Below are 19,073 nucleotides of genomic sequence, written 5' to 3' on the forward strand. Positions count from 1 at the left end.
TGACCATCCGTACTTTATACATGCACTGAATTATCACATAAGTAGGTATCTCATAAATATGTACAATTATTGTGTGTCAAAAATAATTTTTAAAAATAGTTTCTCAGGGCTGGGGTTATGACTCAGCAGTAGAGCGCTCGCCTCGCATGTGCAAGGCCCTGGGTTCGATCCTTAGCACCACATATAAATAAATAAAATATAAATTATAAAAAAAGAGAGAAATAAAGGCTAATAAATTCTAAAAAAAAAAAAAAAAGTTTCTCCTCCAAGGTATGGAATTAGTTAAGAGTGCCTATCACTACTTCTGTTTTTTACACACTAAAAATCCTTGCTAATATAAGAAAAGGAATAAATTTATATACATAAATATATAAATATAAATTATATATATATAAATTTAAAGCTGCCATTACTCACATGACTATATCCATAGAAATTAATTTTAGCATGGTTAAAATAAAAATCAAGTTTGTTTCTATTAGCAGCAAACTTAAAAATTACATTTATTTAAAAAAGTTTTGTAAAGTTTATTTTACATCTGCATACACATTAAAATCATCAAATCCTTTGAGTAAATTTGCCAAATTAAAAAAAAAAATAAGGTCAAAACTTCCTTGTGGTGAACTAAAATTTTGTTGAGGGAAATTACACAAGACCTAAGTACTGGAGGATAAACCAAGGATTAAACATTTCACTCTCATAAAAATATAATATTTACTCAAATTGATCTACAGATTCTGTGTCATTCCAGTCAAAATCTCAGTATGTTTGTGTTTGAAGCTGTGTGTTGGAAACTGACAAAATAATCAAAGTTATCATGGAAATTCAAAGGCAAAGAAAAGTCCAGTCAGCCTTGAAAAATAAAAGGGAGAACTTTAATGGATATTAAAACTTAAAGACATGAGCAATTTAGACTGTGTGGTATTGGTCCAAGAATACACAGACACCAGTGCACGGAATAAAGTTCGGAAACTAACCCACAGGTATTAGGACACTTGATTTATGATGAAGGCCATAGAGTAGTGAGAGTAGTGAGTCTGTTTTTTCAGTATATGGTGTTGGTCAACTGGGCATATGTATACAAATAATTCTGAACAGCTTATAGAAGTAAACAAGAAACCCAAAACAGTAAATCTTTTGAAAGATTGATATGGAATACCTTCATGATCTTGATATATAGTAAAATGTTAAATGGAAAGCAGAATGTACAATTAAATGACATGATCAGTAAATTGGATGCCATTAAAATTAATACTTTTTTCTTGGTGCATTATAATAAAAAATATGTATTTGTATGTGCATATAACATAATTTGCTTAGTTTCATTCCCCAGTACATTAATACCTTTTATTTGTTAAGAGTAAAAAGACAAGCCATAGAGTTGGAAAATATATCTTCAAGATAAATAATCAAAAAGAGAGCTTGTATCCAGATTTAAAAAAAAGATTTATATAAATCAGTAAGTAAAGGATAGATAATCCTGTGTAAAAATATCCAAGAGCCTTGAATAAGCATTTCACAGAAGATAAATGAATGGCTAACAAATAGGAAAAAGTGCTCAACTTCATTAGTAATGGGGGAGATGCCACTACGTGCCCAGCATAATGACTACAATTAAGAAGACTGACATACCAGTTGTTGGTTGAGATCAGGAATGTGAAACAAGAATTTTTCCCCACTGCTGCTAGAATTGAAGTTGGTATAACTACTTTGGGTAACTTTTTGACAGTATCTACTGTGGTTGAACACATAAAAGTTTAAATCCAATGAAAATGCTTGTACACATATACTGAAAAGACATGCACATTCATGGCGCATTATTTGTGATAGCATACAAGTAGAAACAATTCACTAATTAAATAGTGGCATAAATTAATTGTTTATTATATTTATTAATTAATTAATAAATTTTGTTGAGGGAAATTACACAAATGTTTCATACTATGTTATACACAAATTATTCTTTTTATTTATTCTTTTGCTTTACCTTTTTAATATAATTACACCAAAACTATCTGCGCTAAAAAAGAAATACAGTAGTAACCAAAAAGCATTTTCCCCATGATACCTATCTCTTTGTTTTGTAAAATCAATTGTTTATTATATTTATTAATTAATAAATTAATTAATTAATTAATTAATTAATTAATATATTTATTAATTGTTATTATAGTTTGTTATAGTAATAATAAACTATAGCTAAATGTCACGTTGTAACTTAATCTTACAATGTTGACAAAAGCAACCAAATATATAAGAACATTCTATATATATGAAACTGAGAACTATGTATGACTACTCTTTGGTTTTAGAAGTCTGTGATAATTAAACAATCTTTGGAACCCTAGAATAAACTCTATTGATTTATTATTTTATTTTAGTTCTATAGATGGATCTAGTAAGCTAATAAGTATTTGTAACTGTATTTTTTGTATTGTGTCTTAGTTTTCTGTTTCAGGGTTCCATAAAATTCTTTTTCTATAGCTTGGCATAATTTCGGATTATTAGTTAATATACACAGACATAAATTCAGTTCTGTCAGTTACTGTTGGGTAGCTAATTAATATTACTAAATCTGTTTCCTCATCTGTGACTATAATGAAAACAATTCTTACCCTATATAGTTTTTGCGAAGTGAAGCAGTACTACAAAGTGCCTAGATGAATACCTAATGCCTATCAGTGAGTAATTTTATTGTAACGTAGATGTACTCATAGCCATTTGTAAGCAAATAGCTGTTCTGTCTAGGTTAAATGTTAAGATATGCCCAGTGATGTAGTAATATAAAGGGCAGGGTACATAGGGGTAGGACACAAATAATTCATAGAGAAGAAAACTTTGGACATAACTTGATTATGTTTTGAATATTTCAAAGACAGAATAATCCAATATATCAATTTCACAAAAGAAATTACAAAATAAAAGTGTGGATAACAATGAAAATCATTAGGACTTTGAAAATGTATCAGCTTGTATAAGTAATTCAGATTACTTGGGGATATGGAAAAGCATCTATAATTGAATAGATACCATTATCAGTGCCTGAGTTGGAAAAAGATCAAAGTTTCTTGATAGTTTGCTTTAGTTTATCATATTACTCTTTACTCACAAATTATCATTTCTCTAAGAAAACTTATACTACATTCTTTAGTAGAGGCATTTTAAAGGTTCTGAATAATTTTCTTTATGGTATATTACTAAGTATATTCATGATATATTACCAGTATATTATTAAGTATCTGATATGTGGATGCAATATTGAGATTTGTACTTGAAGTTATCTTTTTAAAAATGCTTTTTTCTTAGATATTAAAACAAAACAAAATTGCACTTAAATTTCAGTGAGTTATGTAATTTGTTTTCTGTCATAATTTATTTCCTTAGTGATGCTCGAAATAATGCTTTTATTTAGGAACTTTTATATAAAGTCTAATTTTAAGTTTTATATTAGTTGTTTGGTTACTTGGGAAGTCAAGTTGAATTTGATGTAGGATTTTATAGTACTAAAAATGGCAATATAGTGGCTGGATGCAGCCTTAAATTTGTAAGATGAGTATTCACATTTTGTAATGAATATACATAAAATTAAGTGGCTGTTTTTAAACATAGGGAAGTACCTTGAACCAATTTTAATTTCATCATCTATTCTACTATTTTTCTGTACCAACTATATATCTTCATTTGCTTTTCATTAATCATTTGCTCACCTTAATAGCAAAAGTTCATATATAAATGTAGGAATAATCTTAGCATTAGAGTTACCCTTTCAAATGTGACTATACTTGAACATTATGCCTACTTAATATAAGGTATTGCTGGAGGTGCTTTGCACAGTTACACTCTTTAAATGAGGTTCATTGTATTAGATAACATTATTTAGAAAGTTTTAAATATATATCACATAAATTTATTATTTCCCAAAAAAAACCTTATGGTAAAGCTTACCTCTATGTTCTCTACCTTCCCAACTGTACTTGGCTTTTTCTTGTAGTTTTAGTATGTTATTTAATTTCCTTGTTTCTGAATTTCTCTATAAAATGAGGAAAATACAAGCAAGATTCATGAGATTATTTTATATACTGTATTTGTTTAAAAATTACACGAGTAGACTATGAAGGTAAATATATAGAGAAAGAAAATTATGGAAAGGTGGTATGGTATATGCTCAATTTGAATAATTGTTTTTGTATTTTGTTATGTGTAATGTACTTTGTTACATGTAATGACTTAGGACATTAAGACACAGGTTCAAATATTATATATATTTTTAAAAGAAACATTGTAATCAAATTAAAATGTCAGGTAGCTATTTTCTATTCATATATAACATTTTTATACCAGTTTTGCCTGTCTTGCTGATTTTTAATAAATTGAATGAGCTTTTGTAAATAATGTAGGATTGTAATACATTGTTTTTCACAATTGCAGATCAAGTGTTGGGGTAAAACTGATATTTAAAGTTTGGACATAAAAATGAAAAATAATTGAGTGTTTTGAACATTTCAATATTAAAATATAAGTAGAAAAGATATTTGTAAAACATTTTCTACTAAATGGTGAAGATTTAACTGGACAGGGAGTTTGTTGACAGCTTCTAAATTGAATGCTTATCAATTAATGATGTAAGTAGTTAATATTTTTATGTAATTTTCAGTTAAAATTTTTACTCATTCTTTTCATGGATTTCTTAACTATTAGGGCAGACTATTGAAAAGACAATTTACAATTATTTAATTCTTAATATTTTGCAATCAAAGGAAAATGGAGACATAAACTGTGTTGAGAATGATTCAAGATTGTAGCCATTCCTCAACTCTTTAATTTAAAAAAATCCATTGTATAACTTGAAGTAATAAATAAAATACCAACTATTTCATTTTGTATGCTAAAGTTCTACATAAGGTTTAGGGCTTTTTTAAAGGTTAAAGATGACTTGTAATGTGAATGCTCCAATCAGCCAGATAAATTGAATTCAAATCCTGCTCTTCACTTAGTTATTTATGGCAAGACTATTTCACTTATTTTGATTTTTTTCTTAGTATTCTGAGAAATATTTTATAGTTTACTCTGCATTTCACATCTCATTGCTCACAATATAACTGTGAAGTCGTCAAGGCAAATATTTGCTAATAAAAAAAAGTATTCCAGTGTCTTTCTGAGTCCCTCTCTTTAAATGTGTTGCAGTTGAAGTATTGTAGCCAGTTTTTTTTTGTTTTTTTTTTTTTTTTTTTTTAGGTTTTTTCATTGATTTATGGATAGAAAATTAGATATCCAAGTGGTTAGATTTCTAGACTAACTTCATTAAAAGCTTTAAGTTCTGAAATTTCTTGACACTTTTGCCAATTGGTTACTTAATATGTTTTGATTAAAATATCTTGTGGCCAAAACTAGACAACTTAAAATCCCAGTCCTTTTAGAGTACAAGAGTATAAGCAGATAGAAAAAGCTTGAGAAATTTAATGCAGATGTTAACTTGAGCCCGGCCATTTAAAAAGATAATTCAGTACAAAATTTGTGTAAGTATAAAGAAAAGTAAATAAGTTAATTGGGAACAAGATTCTCACAATTAATGTAACATGTCCGGTTTTGGATGCACTTTAGAAAACAAGGGCATGACTAATTACAGATTTGTATTCTGGAAGCATATCACATGCTATTTCTGAGGCTGCCCCTTCCTGAAGAAAACCCAAGTTTTCTGTTTTGCTCTTTGGAGTAAATTCACTTGGTTAAGAGTAAAGCACCTAGGTTTCCTCTGACAATTTACCTTTTTAGAATGAGGGTGGGGCCTGCAGAACTTTGGTACATTAGATAATTCACTCCTCAGATACTTTATCTGTGTTTTACAAACACTAGTCATATATTTCAGTTGCCAAACGACCGCTGGCTTAATGGGTTGGTTATACCAGCCAGTTGGGGTACCACCTTCTCTTCTACAATGCCTAGAATTGTCCTCCAATGATCAGCCCATTCATCCGGTCAGTAGGCTGACAGCAGATACTCGTGGTCAACTACGTCATTAAATGCGGACCAAGCACTAGAGCTCAGGTCCCCTTGGTGGATCTGGGAGACACCCTTGAGTGGTTGCTGGCCCACTGCACAACCACAAGTCCTCCTGTGCCTTAGACCTGGGAAACCCATTGTTTTCAGAATGCGTCTTTGTTGGGTTGCTATTTGTGGCAACAAATGCTAGTGAGGTTCTTAGATTTCATCTGAGTTCTCAGACTAGCATAGTGCAGGTGCATAGAGATTCATTTTTGAGAAACTGCTATGTGAAGTGAACATGTGTGGGTTTTAATTTTAAGTCTAACTTGGACATCTGATTGAGTTGCACGGAAGAAGAGCTAGTCATTATGTAAGGCTGTGAACATTTATGAAGCACCACTACTCAACTAAGTTTAAAAATTTTAAAGTATTTTCAAATCTTATAACTGTGAAGTAGGCAAGACAAATATTTGTTAATAAAATATTACATTAAAATGCACATTAAAAATCTTTATATTCCTAAAATGCTATAATCTTTTTTTAAAATATATTCTGAGTCTACGTGTATTTTCCTTTTATTAAAAGACGGACTTGTGTCAGGCCTGGTGGTACATACCTGTAATTCCATTTATGCAGGAGACTGAGACAGATCCCAAGTTTGAGGATTGCCCTGACAGCTTAGTGATATCTTGTCTTAAAATTTAAAAATAGAAAGAGGTCCTCAGTGATATTCTGTCTTAAAATTTAAAAACAAAAAGGGGTATTCAATGGTAGAGTACCCCTGGGATCAATCCCTGCTACTGCTAAATAAATAAAAATAAAATAAATAAAATGGACTCATTACTTTTTAATGTGTTTTCTTTATGGCAAGATATGTAAATCCTCCATGTTTAAGGAATGCCATTTATGGTTATACCATAATTAACCATTAATTTATTAGTGAATATTTAAGTTAATCCCATTTTAATGATATAGTAGGACTTTATTGCATAATTTCCCAAGATTTATTTAAATTTATTTAGTAAATAAGAATTAGACATAAATCTAGTTTCTAGGAATTTACAGGGAATCAGTGTGATGTAGTGAAAAGAACTTTTGTCTAGAAATTAAGATTGCTGTGAATCTTGTTTAATGATTTAGTTGTTTGATCTGACCCAAAATTTCAAACTGTTTGCATTTTAGCATCTATAAAGTGGAGATAATATTGTGAAAGTTTATAGTATATTGTTTTATAAACATACAACTTGAAAAATGATGATAATGGCATCTTTACAAAAGCCTGTATATTTATAATTTAGATATAGAATGAGTTTGTAAATGTTAATTCCATTTTTGCTCAGAGTTTAATATCAGTAGTACCAAACTTGTTTAATTATCTGTAGAATTATCACAATCCCTAAATATCCTAAATCTAAATCTCCAAGAAGTGAAAGGTACATAATGAATAAGTCAAATGTACAAAGTCCCGTTCAATTAATTTAAAAGCACTATATCGTTTATAGAGTTTTTTCAATATTTTATTATTTGTTGATGGACCTTTATTTATATGTGGTGCTGAGAATCGAACCCAGTGCCTCACACATGCTAGGTAAGCGCTCTACTGCTGAGCAACCACACCAGCTTCTTTTCATGTGTTTTCTTAAATACAAGAGGAAAAATTGTATGCCTGTGTTCTATAAATTAACTTATAATAAAAGTCAAGACTTCATATTTAAAGAAAGTAGGAATAATATTATAAAATGGTTTATTTTCACACATATAAACTGTTACTCTTCTGTATCAATATAGTAAAAATGTTACTGAGGCATTGTGCTGTAGTGTAAAAATGTAGTCAGTGAGGCCTGTGTTTAGTGTAAATCAACCAATTGTCATATGTAACTAGTTACAGTGAAGAGATTAAAAAAAAATCTACAACATTGTACAGTCCTTGAAACAGGCAACTGAAATTTGGAATTGTAAATGTGGGCAGGATTTGGAACAATCAGAGGCTGTGGGAGAAGACAAATAAGTATATGAGAGGACTTAAGCATAGCATAAGATCTCTTTTTTTCCCCCCAACTTTAAAAATTTTAATTAATTTATTTTTTAAACAGTATTTCCCTATATTGTCCAGGCTTGCTTTGAATTCCTTGGCTCAAGTGCCTTGTGCCTCAGCCTCCTGAGAAGCTGGGACTATAGGTGTTACCATACCTGGTGGGATGATTTTGAATGTTAAAAAATCCTTTTTGATTAGAACAGAAAATATATAACAGCCAATAAGACTGAAAAAAAAAAAAAAGTGATGAGTTCAGTTTCCAAGTATGTAGGAATCTGGATCCAGCTGTGTAAGCTGTTTAAGATTTGTGAGTGATAATATCAGAGCCATGCTTTCAGTAAAGTACCAGTGTTAATTATATTACTAACTTTGCCACTATTACTTTAGGTAGGTCACATTGACTTTAGGACCTCTTGAAAGTTTCAGTTCTTTTTTTTTTTTTCTGTTGTAACAATATTCTTTGAAATTATCTGTCACAAATAACAGGTTCTTTTCTTTCTGAAAATTGGATATGAGAAGGTAAGTCTTAAAGAAATTAGGAGCTGTTCCTTTACCTTCTATGTAATGAGGAATTTCCTTCTGGTCTCTTTTAAATAGCAGCTTTCTTTTATGCTTTATCATATGGCTCTTTAATTATATTCAGACTTGGTTATATTACATGCTTTTGAATGAGAGCTAGCTCACTTCTATCTATCTGTCTATCTGTCTATCTGTCTAATCTGTCTTTTGCCATGTATGTTTATGGTACAAATTGGAAAGGCAGTTATATATTATTGGGATTTTGCTCCAGTTCCATAAGTCTATAATTCAGATTTTCTTTTGCACTTATTATGGTTTATTTAAGTAGCTCATCAAATCAGTCTTTAAAGTTTGGTTTTAAATAAATTTAAGCTAGTGTTATAAATTCTTCTAAGAAAGGATTGTTGTTAGGTAGTTTCTGAACTTATATGTAGATTAATTACTGATAATGGTTTATTTACCTAGGATAATTCTTCAGGAATTTGGGCACAGATTTTTCTGCTCCTGAATTGACTGTTTTCCTTAGTATGTTTTGACTGTTGGGATTTAGCTCAAAATGTTTGTAGTTATTTTATTTTGAAAATTGTAAGTTGAATCATGATTCAATTGAGCTAATAATGTTTCTTTGTTTTTGAATAGTTGGAACAGATAATGGGAGAGAAGCAATTGAAAGTGGGGCTGCATTTCTGTTTATGACATTTCACTTGACGGATTCTGTTGGTCACATGGAGACAAAGGCTATCAAACAGATGTTTGGTCCCTTTCCATCATCATCTGCTACTACAGCTTGTAGTGCCACTAATCGAATCATTTCTCATTTTAATCAAGATGATCTTACTGCTCTTGTCCAGAAGACAGAAAAGGAATCTAGTGATACAGCATTTTTTGGTAAAAATTTAGCATTTTCATTTGACATGCATGATCTGGACCACTTTGACGAACTGCCAATAAATGGTGAAGCCCAGAAAACTATAAGCCTAGATTACAGAAAGTTTCTGAATGAACATTTTCAGGAGCATTCCACCCCAGAGCTCAAGCCTGTGGAAAAAACAAATGGCTCCTTTTTGTGGTGTGAAGTTGAAAAGTACTTAAATGCAACTTTGAAGGAAATGACTGAAGCACCAAGAATAGAAGATCTTTGCTGTACTTTATATGACATGCTTGCTTCTGTTAAAAGTGGTGACGAACTTCAGGATGAGGTATGGTTGAAGTTATTGAAGTTTTATGTAAATGTGAACCATCTTAATGAAACAGGCTTTTGAAATTTTGTCTGTGTGTGTGTGTGTGTATGTGTGTGTGTGCATGTGCTAGAAATCGAACTCAGGGCCTATGGCATTCTAAGCCCAAATTGTACCACTTAACTATATAGCTCCAACCCAGGAGACCTTTAACAACTTAGCTACACTCCCATCTTTTTTTATTTTTTATTTTGAGACAGAGTCTTACTGAGTTGCTGAGGCTGAGTTTGTACTTTCAATCCACCTGCCTCAGCCTCCTGAACCACTGGGATTACAGGTGTCAGCCATTGTGTCTGGCTCAAAATAGCTTTTTAAAACATAGATAGTTAGCAAAGAAAGTACTCTTTTAACATTATGCTATAGGACTCAATTATGTAGCCAGTGATTTTACCTAGAAGGCATGTATATAATTGTCCAGTGTATAGTTACGAAAGGACTGACAGAATAATGAATAGCGGAAGAGTCCCAAGGCAATAGTTGAGCCTCTGTGTGTGCCAGTTACTAGGATAGTCCTGTTTAAATCTGTTGTCCTGTTGTAATTAGTACATTTATTCTGAAAAAAATATAGATTTGAATGATAAATTATATAGCACTCTAGTAATAACTGTATAGCATTTTATATTTCTAAGAGTTCTGTGAATAAAAATAACAAACTTAAAAATATTAGGAATTTTATCCTCATATTAAATGACATATTGATTTAGAAAAACTTTTTTACTTATTTCTATGTTTGAAACCGTAACTTGAAAAACAGATTGATCTAGAAATAATTGGATTGATATTTTAGATCACTTGTTCAATAAAGTATTTTTATAAGTTTTCTCCTGTCATGTGAAGGAAAGCATGATTTTAATCTCTTTTTGTGCTGCAATTTGGTTATATTTGAAGTGGTGAAAAGTTTATCTTCAGGGTTTTAGTTTTGCCCTTAATCTGCTATCATTTCATAAATTTAAAATTACGGTCAACCCAATTTTAATACTGGATAGATTAATATATTTGATGAAGATTAAGAGAGATGACATTAAAAAAAGAGAGATGACATACTATTATAGGAAGAGCAGAGGCTTTGAAACCAGATATTTCTTCTTTTCCCATTTATTGCTTGTGAGAATAGGTAATCCAATCTCTCAGAAGCTCATTTTCTAGTTGACTTATCTCAAGTGAATACTAATATCAAGAAAAAGGATTTGTGTAAGCATTAAATATGATACCATATATGAGCTGGAAAGTAGCATATGGTAAATACTCATTACAATATAGATATAATTATTTTGGGTGGTTATTATTGGAATTAAGGTTTTAAATAATTTGAAGTATCAGGAATACAGGGGAAAATAATTTTTAATTAATTTAGGGAATTAGCTAACTAAATTTTGAGGGAACAGTCCTATGGTAGTGATAAATATTGTGCTGATTAACCTTAGTTTGGAAGTAAGATACCTTACTTCTGATTTTCTTAATTCTGTGATCAGTCTTATATACCTTGAATGTTTCAGACTTGGTTTAACTTATATCAGATCTGTTCTACATTATTAAATGAATTTTATTTATTACTGTGGAAATAATAATTATTTTAAAAATTGTGATTTAAAAAATCTTACTGTATTTGCTTATTATAATTCAATATATAGCAGATAGCCTATTTAATTGTAGTAAACTGAAACTTGTAAACATTAGACTAATGGATATTGTATTTTCTGAGTAAACCATAAAACTATTCTATTTACTTCTGAATATCTAGAATAAAGTTTGTATTTCTTAGTTCATCACCACACCCTTAAAATAACTGAATCTCATTATTGAAGGGAGAATATATTCTGGTTCTCAGGATTTTCTCATAATTGGTTTCATTGCAAGGTCAGATTGACTGGGGGTATCCACCCATTTGTCATATGTTTATTGAATACTATATTACTAGGTACAGTTCCAGTTAATGGACATAAAAAATGAATAAGACAGCAACCTTGCTTTCATTGAATTAATTATTAAACAGAAAAAGACATATCACATAACTTTTTATGCCCAAGCTGGCCTCAAACTTGAGATCCTCCTGCTTCAGGCAGAGTTGCTGGGATTACAGGTATATGCCATCACACCTGGCCATTTTCTGTGTCTCTTGAATTCTTAAAAGTATCTTTCTCCTTATTATTCTTGTTTTTTAAAACTTTTTTAGTTGTTGATAGACATTTATTTTATTCATTTATTTTATGTAGTGTTGAGGATCGAACCCAATGCCTCACACTTGCTAGGCAAACACTCTACCACTGATCCATAACCCCAGTCCCTTATATTTTTATATGTAATTAAATTTAATTGTTTACTGTTTGTTCTTACTAATTTGTAAGCTCCCCAAAGAATGTGTTGGTCTGTTCAAATAGAAAAAAATGTATGGAAATTTTTAAGGGACTAATAAATTTTATTAAATTAATGAAAGCTTCACAACAAAAAGCACTTAAAAATATCATAGGTATTCTACTATATACAAATGGGGGCATAAAAGAACAAGTCATAGACTCTGTAGAGGGTTTTATATTTGTAGAGGAGTATTTGTAGAGGAATTTAAGGTTAAGCTAACTCTTAAAATATGACTAGATATAACCTTTCCAAGTGGACCAGGAAAGTAGGGAGCAAATTTCAAACTAGAGAAAGAACACCATGTGTTCAGACATCTGTAGGATGCAAAGGGGGTGTGAGAAGAGACAAGGGAGAACAAATAGGAAAGAGACAATTAGGGGAAGATCCTTGTATATCTTTTTAAAGTATATTATAAGCTATTCTGAAGCCTAGTTGGTCTGGTTCATTGCTTTTTCAACCAGAATTTAATGGATAGTTGAACACATAAGTGAATACTTTACAATTTGCCAGTGGCTTGAGTTGTAGAGTTTTGAAAGGTTCATCCCCTCAGTATTTTGGTTTTCTTAACTATGAATGAAAATGAATAGGGGCTGGGGTTATGATTCAGTGGTGGAGTGTCGCGACCCCTTGCCCGCAAGGAAGACGCAACTCAGGAATCTTCTTTCAGCAGTTTATTCAGGCCCCTGATATTTCTTCTTCTTCCCCTCGGATGCCCCTCCCAGCCTTAATAAAGCATCTCAAGCCCCAATGCGAAGCTGCCACGTGGAGCTTTCTCATAGGGTGGTGAAAAACCATGTGCCAACTCTCCCAAATAAGGAGTTGTTTGTCACAGACCACAGCGGAGCCAGCGCCATCTTGTAATGGTGACCATAGTCTGCAGAAACGGCAGAAGTGGCTCACCACAGTGGAGCACTTTCCTAGCATGTGTGGGTCACTGAGTTTCATCCTCAGCACCACATAAAAAATAAATAAAATCAAGGCATTGTGTCCACCTACAGCTAAAAATATCTTCAAAAAAGAAAATTAGCAATCGTTATGATATCTCTTTGTTCCACAGTATAAGTTTTTTATTTTTATGCTTCAATTAATTTTATGCTTTAAATAATTTTTCTGTGCACTTATATTACCCTCTTTCAAGGGTAATTAAAAGGTAACCAGTTCCTATGATAGCACAGGAATTTTAACTTGTTTTTAAGCTTTTATTTGACTGTTTAAGAATGTTTAAGTAATCATGTTGTTTGCTGTTGCTCCAGAAATTTATAAGAGCCATGGGAACATATTTTTGCATACAAATTAAAAGAAGCATACAAAAAGCTACTTCTATGCTGAAAGCATGTTTGTTCCTTAACATGTGATTTGTTGACCCTTGTACAACATGTTGGGTTTGAACTACCCAGGTCCTCTTACATGCAGATTTTTTCAAGATTTGCAATAATTTGAGACAACTTGTAGATGAACAGTGTAGCCCAGAAAAGAAATCAAGAAACCTAAGAAGAAGACATGTCATGAATGTATCAAATGTATATAGATAATAGTCTCTGTTATAATTTACCACTATGCATATACCCAACTTGATAACAAGTTAAAATTTATCAGAACTTATGCAAACACATACCACACATGGCATCACTTGCAGATGAGAGAAATGTAAGCCATTAAAAATTGTAGTTTTAATTGTATATGTATAAAATTAACCGTAGTAATGCGTACATTGCTACTATAATAATTTGATAGCCCTCTACTGTTTCTGATTTGGTGAGCTCAAATGTTGTATCCACTTAAAATACTAATTATCTTCTTGTAAGCAGTTCACCTCTTCAATAAATTTCATATGACAGTAAGAAGGATCTCTTGAAGTTCTTGCATATTTTCCACTATATATTTTATTTATACACACACACACATAATGCAAAGTATGTGTTAACCCACTGTGTATGTAATCAATAGCAGATTATCAGTAGTTACGTTTTAGAGGAAACAAAAGTTACAAGTGGAGTTCTCTTGGGAGTGGAGAACAGACAGTGGATTTCACTAAACTCTCAGCAGTCAGAGCAGTGAGGCCAAGTAGTTGCCTGCTGCCCCTCTGCCCCTCCCTCGGTGCTATGGACACAGTGCCTGGCACCACAGACAGTTGTACAGGACACAGTTACTCAGGGAAGGTTTGAGGAACCTTAAAAAGTTTATTTTGAGGAATAGATTTGTTTTAACCAACAGGAATGATATATTTGTATACTATACTGCCATAAAAGAGTAACTTCAGGAAGTACCTTTACAGTGCAGGAGATGGAGAGACTGTGTAATTTGATGCTGTTGAAGGAAAAAAATGATGTGGAGGTGGAAGATGTTATAGGCCCTGGTAAAGTTTCAGTTCAAGGGTATAAATACATAGCAGTCTTCAGCCATTGTAGATGCTATTTACATTGTAGGAATCCTCCATGCAATTACCAGCAGAATTACCAGAATAGTGAGCATGGGAGGAAAGAAAAGAGGGATCCCAGAGGGCTTGGGAAGGCCAGGCCCAACAAAGCTGGTCCTACTGAAGATGAAGGTTGTCACCTTACTCCTATGGAGACTCCATGAGGCATGAACTACAATATTCCAACCTTCCTGTGCATGGAGAGGTGAGGGAGGCTGCTGACAACCAGGCTGCAGGAGAACAAGATAGTCCAGTTGTAGAGAAATGTATTAGGCATATAGACCATGATTCTTCAGGTACCCTCCTTGCCTAAGACAGTCTAGAGAAGACAGCAACAAAAAGGATAAGAAATATCAAGGAGATGAGACTAAAGGTCAGTAGCCCCCTCAACACTGGTACCACAGCAACTTCAGTCACCAATATATAGATGTCCTGAAACTCAAAGCCACAAGATGGCAGAGTTAAAAGCAGCAAATTCACTGGTTGAGAGTTCATCCACTCCCAAGGCTTGGTAAGACAGATGAGTGAATGTCATCTTTATCATCACTATCATCATCCACACATTCAGCTAGAGGAATGAATATGAAATTCCAGCAATAAGAAATGAACAAAATATTGGAATAGAAGACCTTAAGTGTTTACTTTTTGTCTCTTAACCAGATAACTAGGACTCTCTGCATTATCTGTGTAGCCTGGAGTTTTTATTTTATTTTATATTTTTACTTAAAGATATCACTTTGGTAATGATGTGTGTGTGTGTATGTGTGTTAAGCCTGTTTTTTCTCTGTATACCTTAAAATTTTAAAAATCATGCATATCTGGTCAGTTGATATTTTTAAGAATTTTATTTTCATTTGTAAAATGACAATTTGACTTTTTCAAAATTAAAGAAACTGAAAGCAATTATTAATAAAGTTCTCAAGTAATTTTAAAAACGATTATATGCAGATTTTCAACTCTGTGATTGATGGGTACATCTAAGCCCACGTAAGGGTCAGTTGTACTCCTGTGTTCTTCTAGGTGTTGAACAATAAAACAAGCCACTTCTTAGCTTTTCCTAATATTGTGCTCTTTTTGTCCCCTACCTTGAGCCTCTAAGTAACTCTCTCCTTAGGAATTTTTTCTTTTGAACTCTGATACCAAGTAATTTCTTTAAGACTATAGTCTTGATTATTGAGCCTTAGCATTTGATTGAATAGGAAATCTCCAAGGTTCTTCAAGTTTTTGAAATTAATTACTTTAAAAATATTTATTAAAGTTAATGTATTTTAATCTTCAGAGGTAAGACTTGAACATTCTATGTTTTCTTAATTAAGACCTGTCCATTATTGATATAGATGTCTTCCTGTTGCTGCTTGTTGTTTCATTACCAGAATTGTAGCGGTAGGGTTAGTTCTATTGTGATTGTATAGTTCATGGGCTTTCAACAGAAATTTTCCCCGTAGGAAGTGTATAGGTCTGGACCAGGCTTTCCTCCTTGACACAACCAGTCTTGCAAAGTATAGGAGCCGTATCCTCTGTAAAGATGAAAAGTATTGAGGCTCAGTTGTTTTTGACAGTCACAAAGCAGGGCAATGTTAGAAATTCTGGGACTTTTTCCCCAACATAGACCTCCTTTCTATCTAGTAGACCATGAGATTTTTTTTGAAGAGAAGAGTAGGTACTGAAGATTCTTCGAGGGAATTTCTTTTTTCTAAAGCCAGGACAAGTTCTCTCTCTGCCTCTGTGTTGTTATGGTGGGCAAATCACCACAGCCTTGGGAACTAAATATTATAAAGTATTTACTTCACAATGTTATTGCAAGGATTTGTGAGATAATATATATCAAACAACCAGCATAATGTTTCATCAACTTAGGCTTTCTAAGGTTAGCACCAGTGTTTGCACATATCAGTTTTGACTGTACTCCTTACAGATTAGAAAATACATTTTTATCTATGCCTTATATGTGGATATTTTAAGTAATTATTCAAATGATGGTTGAGGACTGGGTCTTGGGAAATATGAAAAGAGGGGTCTGAAAGACTGGCATATTATAGATGTATTAGAGCATACATATTTCTTAGTATTATTTCAGTATTTGATGCTATTTGCAGAGCTATTGATGCCAATGTAAATATTGATGGAGTTATTTTATAATCAGTCCTTAGAAAAAGTGACTTTTGTGTTTTTTTGATGTGATCATAAAGTTTGCTTTTGTGCATATGGGGCTCCTTCTTTATAGCATTTGTAATTTGACATTTGCTATTAGCATTATCTCTTGCCTCTAAGCAGATGGTGTTACTTGACCCAGACAAGTTCATGTCTGAAACTAGACCTATTCCAGAAATGTGCTTAATTCAAGAAGTAGGAGATATTTGGTTAGATTGTCTTCTGAGGTAACTCTGTTTTATTCATGCTTATTTGTATCATAAAGATTCTAGCACCCTGGAAATTTTGGTGTAGAATACTTACCATGTTTAATGTAGTGGTTCCCAAATGTTTTGCTTTCAAAAAAATTTTATATGCTTAAAAATACTTTTAAGGGCTTTAAAAATGTTATTTAGCCCTATTGAAATGGTATCAGAAATTAAAACATAAAAATTTTTAATATAAGAGGCAGGAGTTGTAGCTCAGTGGTAGAGTGCTTGCCAGGCACATGTGAGCCACTGGATTTGATTCTCAGCACCATTGTAAATAAATAAAAATAAAGGTATTAAAAAATATATACAGTAAAGTTTAAAAAATTAATAAATTATTGAATCAGTGTTTGTTTATAAATCATTTAAAATAATACTAAATCATTTACATTAAAGAATATTTTATATGAATAACAATTTCTAAAATATATAATATGAAGAATGGAATGAATTGTATTATGTTTTTGCAAATCAATTCAGTGTTTGGACTTCTGCATTCAATCTACTAATATCATATGTTACTTTATTTGACTTTGGAAAAATTTCACTTACTTTGTACTCCAGAGAAGTTGAGAATGAAAAACAGAAATAATGTTTTATTATTAGTATGAAATATTTTGACCTTATGGACCTTTTGAAAGGCTTGTAGAGATTTCAGACCACAGTTTGAGAATCACTAATTTAATGCATATTATAGTTAGGCAAACAGGATGCAGTGATTTATTTATTTATTTTTACCTATGATAGGTATTTGAAATATTACTGTGCTGAAACATGGCAATATTATTATTTTTAATGCATAATAGTGAGATTCATCATGCCATATTTGTACATGCACATAATTTGATCATTCTCATTCCCAGTATCTTCCCTTCCCTCACAACATTGTTATTACTTTTATTAATCTCATTATATAGTTAGTATCATTGCTTTATGAAAAGTTTCTCCCTTCTGTAGGTGCCATACTTTCTCTTGGGTAGAATTAGCACTACTGAGCAGTAAGGAAGACAACAGTATCAACCAGGTTGGATTAAAACTGTGTCTCTTCAGCTAGGAGAACCTAATATATATTGCTTTTTTTACAGACTTTACATCAGATAATCAAAAGAAAATCTACTTTTTATCCCCAGTCAAAAATTATACTTTTAAAGAATGTTTAGAATCATAGAATTTCTTAACCCTGTATAGTAGTTGTGTCTAGCATTCTATCCAAATGAGGATCACTATACAATGAGGCATATCTATTGTAATGAAGTTTCTTTTTTTCAGAAGGTACCATATCCTTTCTAGAGTAGTTCTCTTGTAAATGATTTGTTTTGCTGAACTGGTACTACTACTGTTACTTTGGTCATTAATCCTGTATAAATGCAGTAGGACAACAAAGTCATACATACCTGGTCTTATATGACTGCATTCTTAACATACTATAGCACTTAACTTTTTCATTCCTTAGTCTTTTTTAAGTGCAAAACTCCTTCAGTTTTTCTTCATATCGATATTAATCCATTATCAGTAGAATTTAGAAATGGTTGTTCAGTGTTCCAGTAGTACTGATGTGTAGAATGCTGTCATTTCATCATTTATACTTCATCATTTATACTTTCATTTACTCTGTCAGTCTTAGAATGACTATCCTAATAGTCTCATAGGAAACTAATTAAGATTGTTTTGTAATGACTTGCAAATCCTGTGGTCTGTTGTTAAATTGACATGCCTCAATGTTAAGATAAAACATTTAAGTAGTTTTCACAATCCATTGATTTATTTTGTTTTAAGTTGGAGACTTTGGCTATAATCATTGTTTTTAGAAACAACAATGATTGTGATATTAAATCCATATATAGTTCTGAACCTTTCAGTGTCTGAAAACCTGAGTTTATTCAAAGAGGCCAGGATATTCCTTACTACTTTCTTCCTTACCTTAGATAGTGCTTATGGCTTTTGTTTTGCTTTTAAAGCCACTATTTTTTGTAGAGAAGATGAAAGTTAGTTGAGAACTGATTGTTTCTCCCATCTTCTCCAAAGAAGAACATTTTTTTGTTTTCATTTCCTTGTTTGGGCATTGATAAAAGGACTTTGTTATTTCTCATTTTTGTGTACCCAGGTGTTTTTTTTTTTTTTCTAAAGAG

The 19,073-nt window shown here is 31.8% G+C and overlaps 1 protein-coding gene and 1 pseudogene across 4 annotated transcripts in view; both read left to right on the plus strand.

The window, feature by feature from the left end:
• Ascc3 (activating signal cointegrator 1 complex subunit 3) overlaps positions 1-19,073 on the plus strand; it is a 382,235-nt gene that overhangs the window by 28,302 nt on the left and 334,860 nt on the right. For all 4 annotated transcript variants that reach the window (XR_006848984.2, XM_046430755.2, XM_046430758.2 and 1 more), the window contains exon 4: positions 9,176-9,735. Coding sequence is in view for 3 of the 4 variants with exons in the window: in XM_046430755.2 (XP_046286711.1) it covers positions 9,176-9,735 (560 nt within the window). In the remaining variant the exon portion in view is untranslated. The remainder of the gene's footprint in view (positions 1-9,175; positions 9,736-19,073) is intronic.
• On the plus strand, positions 14,232-15,010 carry LOC124083063 (Y-box-binding protein 1-like; annotated as a pseudogene).

Source organism: Marmota monax, unplaced genomic scaffold (assembly GCF_021218885.2).
Source record: "Marmota monax isolate L192 unplaced genomic scaffold, Marmota_monax_Labrador192_F-V1.1 WCK01_AAM20220418_F8-fsc00013, whole genome shotgun sequence".
Taxonomy (NCBI): domain Eukaryota; kingdom Metazoa; phylum Chordata; class Mammalia; order Rodentia; family Sciuridae; genus Marmota; species Marmota monax.